Genomic DNA, 9248 nt, shown 5'->3' with positions numbered 1-9248 from the left:
CGACTTAAATCGCGACTTCAAGTTAGAAACAAAATTTTGCAAAAACAAAGTATTCGGATTGTATTCTAAACAAATTTCTTAGTAAAATAAATCGCCGTTTTATTTTTAACAATTGACGGGTATAAAAATAATTATTCCTATGTACCTCTTCTAGTTATCCTCTTTTTTACCTACCTATACTAATCCTGACTATGAGTTTATTCTTTTGCCAACTATTTTCATTAATTTATAGCGGAAAATTTTTAATAACTGTGAATGAAGTAAAGCAAATGCATAAATTGATATATTAGTTGTTTAAATAGTTTTTTTGAGTGTAACAACTAATTAAATAATGTCGGTTCAATAACTAAAAGTTATTACTAATTTTCAAAAAATATTTCAAGTTTGTATTGAAATACAAAAAAATTTGTGATAACTTGTAAGAATTTTTTGTTAATTAACAGACATATAATATCAAAAATACATTTTCCAATGATTAATTTTATTAAAATTAAAACAGTGGAATTTTTTATGGCCAATTTTTCTCTACTTAGCTTCATTAAATTAAGGCTTTTGGAATTTAAATGAAATAATATATATTTTTAATATTATTTGTATGCCAACGCCGTTACACTATACAACTATGACAAAATTTGAAAATTCCCCATAATCATTAATCTATTACAATTTTAACGTCGTTAACTTAAAAAACAATCAACTCTGAAGTGTAAAATTTCGTTGTTTGTGTGTTAGTTTATGGTTTGTGTGATTGCAATGAAAAAGTGCGGGTCGCATAGAAATCGTAGGCAATCTTTTTTTTAATAAAAAACACGTAAATTTACGAAATATCTAAAGAAAATTATATGAAAAATATTCTAAAAGCATTATATTTTCAATATCTTATAGAATTTGTACGCAAAATAATGATAAAAAGTGTGAAAAATTGAATTGAAAATTACACCTCCACGGACGACGGTGTGTTTGCGAAATACGTGAAAAAAGAAAAAAATTATACGGATGAGAGAAGTATTAATATTTTGTGTGTATGAAGAAGAAATAATAAAATAAAAAAAGAAAGAAAAAAGTTTATACAGTGCCACAAAGTGAGTGAACGAGTGTGTAAAGTGAAATTTATTCATTAAATTCTTCATTATCCCGCTTTGAAGTCGTCTCATTAAGGTTTCAAGCAACAGCGGCGATTATTTCAATAATAAAAAAATATATAACGAAATTCTCAGCACAAAAAAAAAGAAAGGAATAAAATAAATACACATACAAGGTGAATAGAATATGAATGCATATGGAAAATTTATTATGAAAAAGTATTAACGTTTTTGTAATTAAGTGGGAATGGTATGATTGCTATAATTACATGAATGAATGGACGAATTGATGTTTGATTGATATGGCAGGAAGTCTGGTGAAGAAAAAGTTGGGAAAAAAATGTGTGGTGGTGTTCATTGAGTCAATTGAAATGCGGCTCTTACGAGACCATCGTTTGGTTTCTTTTTGCCGTCGGTCGGTCGTTTTTTCATTTTTTCCATCATGTTTTTTTTCGGCTTCATTCGCTCGCTGTCCGCAAAATCAATTGTATTTGTTCTGTGTCTGTTTCAGCCGAATCATCAGCAATGTATGTGAAGCTCTATTATCATCTTCTACGTCTGCCCGTTCAACCAGTCTCGTTTTCCTTAATTCCCCCACTTTGTATTACCTTTCTTCCATCCACTTTTTTGTAATTTTCTACTTTTTGTCATTCCAATTTGTTTGTTCGTTTATAGCTTTTTGTCTAGTTATTTTGTTACGTTTCTGTACCTAATTTTGTTCGTCGTCCTCTTCGTTTTCACCGTTGTTGTTTTTGTTTGTAATTTGGCCTTCTACATTTTCTTGGATGAAGTGTAAGAATGTGCGGTTAAAGCAAGTGTCAAAAGATGTGTTGCCAGATGGTTGCAGTAATAAAAATAGGGAAATATGGCAGTTATATTTTTTTGCATGTTATTTGCAGTGTACACTTAATAAGGTAGCCTCGTCGCTACAACAAATACAACAATACAAAAACAACAGGCGATTTGTTATTGTAGAATAATCCCATCTGTCAAAAAAAAAGCTTAAACAAAACAAAACAAAACAAAACAACCCACTCACTACTCACCTCCTCCACCCAAATGGCGGGCATTAGAACTGTTGTTAGATTTTCCGTAATCGTTATGCGATTAATACTCTTCAGAAACATATTAAACTGAACACGTTTGCCACCCTGAAGTGGCACGCCAGTAAGCTGCAACAAAATAAACAAAAACAAAAAATAAATTGTTATTTAATTAATGTCATTTATTAATTTCAAATTTCAAAATTAATTGATATTAATGCGAACAAGTGTTTGTGGCAGATTCGTTATAAGTATGTGTGGTCTTATTTTCTACCTACATGTTGTACATCTACAAATGTCTGATGTTTTTTGGCATCCGGATTTAATCCTCTTATAGTTTTCGTATATTCATTTGATGCTCCCAACATGTGGGGCAAAGTCAGAATTACCGGGGCATCTGCAAATAAAAAAAAAAATAAAATTTTTTGTTTAGTTCATTAAACTGTTTAAAAATGAAATTTAATTGCTTAAGTATTAATTACAATTTTTCAAAAATATTAATTTGCAAAAAATATATATTTATCAAAATCAAAATATCAAAACAATTTGGAAGTACTTGATGCTTTGAACTGTAAAACATTTATTACGATTCATATAAATATATTATTAAATATGCAGGAAATAAAATGCGCCGCGTACAGTGGGACTAACTAATTAACTAACTAAGTAAGTAACTAACTAACTAACTAATTAACTAACTAACTAACTAACTAACTAACTAACTAACTAACTAACTAACTAACTAACTAACTAACTAACTAACTAACTAAGTAACTAATAAGCGGCATTGGATATTATTCTGAATCTGCTCCCAATTGAGAAATATGTTAAGAGTGTATCAGCTAGGAACTTATTCAGACTGTTTGAATCAGCTCTAGTAAGACCAAAGCGGGGTAGGCCACACTAGAATACTATACGAGGCAGGTCTAACAGGAATTGAGGGAAGTACGGAGGGTATTTCAGATCATTTGGTTACGACCCTGGACTTCGGAGTAACACCTTCAATAGTGATTCCTAGTAGGAATGAGTGGGAAGGATCCGAAGTACTGTTTGAGGGGTGTGCAGTTTTCACTGACGGATCCAAGATGGACTCTGGCACAGGTGCCGGGGTTTATTTGGTAGACAACAATATAAGAGTGTCCTACAGACTTCCGGATGAATGTAGCGTTTTTCAAGCGGAAATCCTGGCTATATGGAAATCCGTGGAAATTATTAAGACACACATTACTAGGGGTCGGAAGATTTACGTTGATAGTCAGGCAGCTCTTAAAGCTTTGCAGTGTAAAACGTTGCATTCTAGCTTGGTAAATAGCTGCAAAAAGGACCTGGAAGGTTTAGTCAGGTTATACACACTCAGGCTGTGTTGGGTACCGGGACACTGTGACATACAGGGCAATGAGATTGCAGATGAATTGGCCCGACAGGTCTCGGATCTGGAGCTCGATAGAAGGGTCAACTCGGTAAAACCCCCCATTTGTCATTACTATAGACTAATTTCCGAATATTTCAAAAAAACCACCAACCAATCCTGGTACAGTAGACTGGATTGTAGGGTTTCTAGGACACTATGGCCGAAGTTAAATCCAAAAGCAACCAGAATGCTATTAGGATTGGACAGGAAGAGTACAAGGATTTTAGTAGCGGTAATAACTGGACACTGCTCAATTGGAGCCTTTAGGGGAAATGGGGTCGGTAACACACAGGATTTTTGCAGGTTGTGTGAGGACGAAGAGGAACTGGAGACAGTAGAGCATATTTTATGCCACTGTCCCAGATTACAGAGTCTGAGACTGAAATGGCTAGGTAAAAGATTGCACGATGAACTAGGAGATGTAGCAGGGTGTAACCTAGGCGACATTATGGGCTTCATTAGGGGAACTTTTTGGATTTTCAGTTAATAGACAATTAAGGATTTTTTTGTTACATTTTTAGCAACATCTCACTCTTCTCATCTCTCCTTTTTTTCTGTTTTCTCCTTGTCTTTTATTAAAGGGATTCACAATGGAGTATTGGGTCTCCGAGTGGATTATACATTGATATACAACCCTTTTAAACTGAACTAAATATGGAGGAAATAAAATGCGCCGCGTACAGTGGGACTAACTAATTAACTAACTAACTAAGTAATTAACTAACACTTATATATATATATATATATATATATATATATATATATATATATATATATAATATATATATATATATATATATATATATATATATATATATATATAATATATATAATATATATATATAATATATATATATATATATATATATATATATATATATTATATATATATATATATATATATATATATATATATATATATATATATATATTTTATATATATATATATATATATATATATATATATATATATATATATATATATATATATATATATATATAATATATAATATATATATATATATATATATATATATATAGTTAATACATAATACATATATATATAAGTTAAAGTCTGTATCTTCTCATTTTTGCCACAGATATTTCTCAGATTAGGGACTCTGTTTTTAAATAAAAATGGCTTACTTTATATGGTCCGACAAAATAGCAAAAAAAGTAAGATTTTTTTGTGATTTCTTAAAGAATCCATCCATAACTAAATTTTGATTAATACTTTATCGCAAACAATAAAGTAATTTAAATCTGTCTTTAATGCAAAATGTTTTGGTTATTTATCATCAATTTGACTGCTAAATATTACTAATTAATAGTAATATACTATAATTAATTTCTAATATATTTCAATTCATCATTAATCACTTAATTTAACTAATTTTAAAATTAAGTTTAAAACTAAACAAAAACTTTAGTTTTTTATAGATATAATTCTAGAGTAATTAGAAAACAATAAATAAAAGGTGTTTTAGAAAATATGCTTTCACTATATTAAGAAATAAATTTTCAAAACATTTAAACTTTTTTTATAATAAATAATTTAAAATTTGTATACTTAACAAAGTAATTTATTGTTTTAAATTTTAATTTGATGTACTTGTTGTTTTGAAAATTTCCATTAAAATATTAAAATATTTGCAATATTAAAGTTCATATTTTTAAATTTAATTAAATAAGCTAATTAAATAATGATTTACATTTTGTGCTAAATTGGAGCAGAATTATAATGTCAAATATATCATTAATATAAAAAGTATGTACTTGTATCATCAAATATTTGTGGGTGTTTGACAAGGAGATTTTTTTTAAAATAATTTATGATTTTTAATATAAATATCAAAAAAATAATAACGAAATAAACAAATATTATTTGTATAAAATTAAGTCAATTCGATCAGCCTTGATATACATATAACTCTAACGCTGAAAATGTACAATGTAGATCTACTTTTTTTGTCGGAAAAGGCTAAAGCTATGTCAGTTTATTATCTGGCAATGAAATTGTAAGGTTTTCTTACAATCGCCTGAACAAATAAGAGTAAACTAAAATCGAACAAGTCTGGAATAGTCGAAAAAGGTGTCGGTAATAAATTCAATCGATTTATTTTCATAAATGACCTTCTATGTCAAACTTCCAACTTTATCTACTCTTTTGACGATGACAGCAATATCTGCAATTTCTATTCATTCTATTATAGGCCAAGTCCTCTAGAGATTAGGGTAAAGAAGCGGAATAAATCTCTCAACCATTATTTGATAAAATTCTCTAAATGGAGTCGTGTTAACAGAGCATTAAAATAAAGTGCAAAGTCCCTTGGACTAAACATATTTTTCAAGTCGAAAGAAGAATTCAGGACATACTTTACTCCATCTGATCTTCTTTCTGTTTACACCACTTATATCCGACCAAAAATGGAATACAATTCTCATGTAGGATCGAAGTTTACTTTTGAGCTCGACCGCGTACAAAAGAGGACGAATTTATATATCGGTGGTAACAGGGTTTCCAACTCTTTTGATTTTCTGCAGCACCGTCGCAACGTGCGTATAGTTTACTGTTCTATTGATACTATCATGGAATGTGTTTCTCTGAAATTATAGAACTCGTTCTCGATATCCGAATATTTTTACGCAGCACATGACTCTAATCAAGAACACATTCATTTGTGGACGATTGGCCAATTTGAATTAGCTGGATTTCGGAAAAATACTTGTTTATACCCTACACCACTTTAGTCTGGAGGGTACTATGCGTATATGCTGATATTTGTTAAACCAAAAAATATTGATCCTACATCTTAAACAATACTACTCGGCTCAAAATCACTTTAGCTGACAGTTGTATCTGCAAAAAATCGGTAAAACATAGTTTTGTAACTAAATCATACAATTTTTTTAAATGATCGGTCCTCATTTACTCTAGGTTCCATACAAAGTCTTCTTTAGATATTAAGTGAAATGAAAATGACAGACTTATATATAGCCTTCGTGAGAAGGGTATATATAAGACTGTCATTCCGTTTTTAATTTCTATAGTATAACTTTCCGACCCCATTAAGTATATATTGTCTGCCTGTCTATCTGGTGTTTGTTGAAATCAGTTTTTAGAAGATCTTAGATATCGATTAAATCGATTCATAAATACCGGAGATATGAGCAAAAATCCGAGACAATCTCTGAAAATTTCATCAAAAATTTAGATTTTTTATTCATTTTGTTATTGTGCTCTTTTTTATAAAAAGGCAGATCAAGAGCAGCACGAGTATGTGAAGCCTGCTTAAATTGGAACCCATAAAAGGGAAATTTTTGGTACTTTTTCGTTCTACAAAAGGAACTTTTTGAGTTTTCTATAATAATGAACTAAGAAACATTAAATTAAGTATGTATAGCCCGGATTAGACAAAAACACATTAAAAGTGATTTTTTGGTACTTTTTCGTTCTTTAAAATGTATTTTTTATATTTTCAATAATATTAAACCTAGAAATGAAATTAAGTATGTAGAGTCGAAATTAAGAGAGAACCGGAAAAAGTGAACTTTTTGGTACTTTTTTTGTATTTACAAGGTACTTTTTGAATTTTCTCTAATATTGAACCTCGAAATATGAAATTAAGTATGTAGAGTCTGAATTAGGTGAGAACCAATAAGAGGGAACTTTTTGGTACTTTGTCGTTTTTCAAAAGGTACTTTTTGAATATTATATAATATTAAACCTAGCAACGTGAAGTTAAGTATGTAGATTCGGAATTAGGTGAGAACTTATTCGTTTTTTAAAAGGTACTTTTTGAGTTTTCTATAATAATGAACCCAGAAACATGAAATAAAGAGCACGGATTAGAGGAGAACAAATCAAAAGGGACTTTTGGGTACTTTTTTGATTTTTTTATAATATTGAACCTCGAAACATGGAATTAAGTATGTAGAGTTGGAATTTGGTGAGAACCGGAACTTTTTTGTACTCTTTTGTTTTCTTAAAAGATACTTTTTTACTTTTCTATAATATTGGACCTAGAAATATGAAATTAGGTATGTACAGTCTGAATTAGGTAAAAACCCATAAAAAGAAACGTTTAGGTACTTTTTCCTTTTTCAAAAGGATTCAAAGATTCGACACAGCCTTACTTGTTAATTTTAAACATTAGTAGCAGGATGAAATTCTGCACATATAACTTTATTGATAAAACGAATGGGGCCATGTGCAACTATTAGATCGAATTTTATGAGAAAGGGTACTAAGCACCACTACACTGCCCGATTGTATATACATTCTTTCTTGTTAATTAATGCTCTATTGAATATTTTTATTGAAAACAATTTTCGTTCATACACCTCTACTAATTATTAATTTTTTATAATATTTATAAATTACCAGCGAATATATCAGCATGTAATTTTCAATGCACCGTTTCCGCATTAATTTTTCAAATATTCTTGAAAGCCAGAAAAAATATAAATTAGCAACACTTAATGATAAGATCAGATAACTTTAACAAAATTGATATAAAATAATAATTATGATTAAAATATAAAACGTAAGAACATGTGCATATATTTATTATTCGGCTAATGATAATTATGAATGTACTTAATAATATAAAACAATAACTCATTATTATATATAATATTCATAAAACTAGTCAATTAAACAATAAACTATTTAGGTAAAGTATTTAAAGTGTTTTGAAGATTTCAAATTAAACAGAATTCTTTTTAAATTTCTGCAACGAAAAGTTTTAAATGAAAATAACAATCATCACTAAATGGGAGAATATTTAATAATAACAATATATCCATTAAAAATCGAATTCAAAAATATCCATTAAATAAAAAGTAGGGATAGCTAACTTTGCTTCTATACACAAATGTTAATTATTCCCTCCCGTAAAGAATCAATTCTTTTTTCTTCTAAACAACTACAAAGAAATCATACAAATGTTTTATTCAAATAAGACAACAATACATTTGTATATAAACAAAAATAACTAAATAATAGAAACAAACTCTAATATTTAATGCTTAAGTGTTAAAATGTTAATTAAGTTGTGGAATAAAAAAATAAAAATGAATTGAAAAAGAAACATGCGATATGGACAGTGACTACTTAATAAGACAAGTGGTTATTTTCAACCAAAAAAATATATCAATCACATGCGAAGTACAATTTGTTTCTATCAAAGATTCTTCTTTAAATTAGTTATAAAACTAATTTCAAATACAAAAAACACAATAAATATAATCGTTGATTTATTAGCAACACGTTCCAAATCTTAAAGAATACCAACCACAAGATTTTATACAAATTTGGAAATAAAAGAAGAAGAGTGTTGGTTATTTAATTTGAAACATTTAATAAAAACGTAAATAATGAATTCAGACTAAATAATTTAATAATATTGTGATTTTTGAAATACGTTTTTTGAAAGCATATATGTGTATATTACAATTATGTAAAGCCTAGTCTATAGTCAAGTATATAGTCTAGTCCATAGTGTAGTCTATTGTTTAGTAAATAGTATATAGACTAGCCTTTTGTCTAGTTTATAATAGACGGGACTATGGACTTGACTAAATATTAGACTAGTCTATAGACTAGTCTATAGTCGAGTCTATAGTCGAGTCTATAGTCGAGTCTATAGTCGAGTCTATAGTCTAGTCTATAGTCTAGTCTATAGTCTAGTCTATAGTCTAGTCTATAGT

The 9248-nt window shown here is 28.8% G+C and overlaps 2 protein-coding genes across 3 annotated transcripts in view; one reads left to right on the top strand and one right to left on the bottom strand.

The window, feature by feature from the left end:
• Positions 1-543: 543 nt before the first annotated feature.
• On the bottom strand, positions 544-2517 carry LOC124420231 (sensory neuron membrane protein 2-like). The gene is made up of 3 exons (XM_046952454.1): positions 2404-2517; positions 2129-2254; positions 544-549 (listed from the first exon to the last, which is right to left on the bottom strand). The coding sequence occupies exons 1-3, from the start codon at positions 2491-2493 to the stop codon at positions 544-546; spliced, it is 222 nt and encodes a 73-aa protein (XP_046808410.1). The 5' UTR covers positions 2494-2517.
• The window catches only part of LOC111683586 (transcription initiation factor TFIID subunit 4), a 24410-nt gene continuing 15900 nt past the window's right edge, over positions 739-9248 (top strand). For both annotated transcript variants that reach the window (XM_046951184.1, XM_046951176.1), the window contains exon 1: positions 739-1258. The gene's annotated coding sequence lies outside the window, so the exon portion shown is untranslated. The remainder of the gene's footprint in view (positions 1259-9248) is intronic.

This window comes from Lucilia cuprina, chromosome 5, assembly GCF_022045245.1.
Source record: "Lucilia cuprina isolate Lc7/37 chromosome 5, ASM2204524v1, whole genome shotgun sequence".
NCBI classification, from domain to species: domain Eukaryota; kingdom Metazoa; phylum Arthropoda; class Insecta; order Diptera; family Calliphoridae; genus Lucilia; species Lucilia cuprina.
The sequence above is the reverse complement of the archived record's forward strand: the minus strand, read 5'-3'. Positions and strand labels throughout refer to the sequence as shown.

Excerpts from the sequence above, each read along its gene's own strand:
- LOC124420231 (XM_046952454.1), bottom strand. The coding sequence starts at position 2,493 with ATGTTGGGAGCATCAAATGAATATACGAAAACTATAAGAGGATTAAAT. Across the intron at positions 2,255-2,403 it reads CATTTGTAGATGTACAACAT|CTTACTGGCGTGCCACTTCA; the intron begins GTAGGTAGAAAA and ends ATTTTGTTGCAG.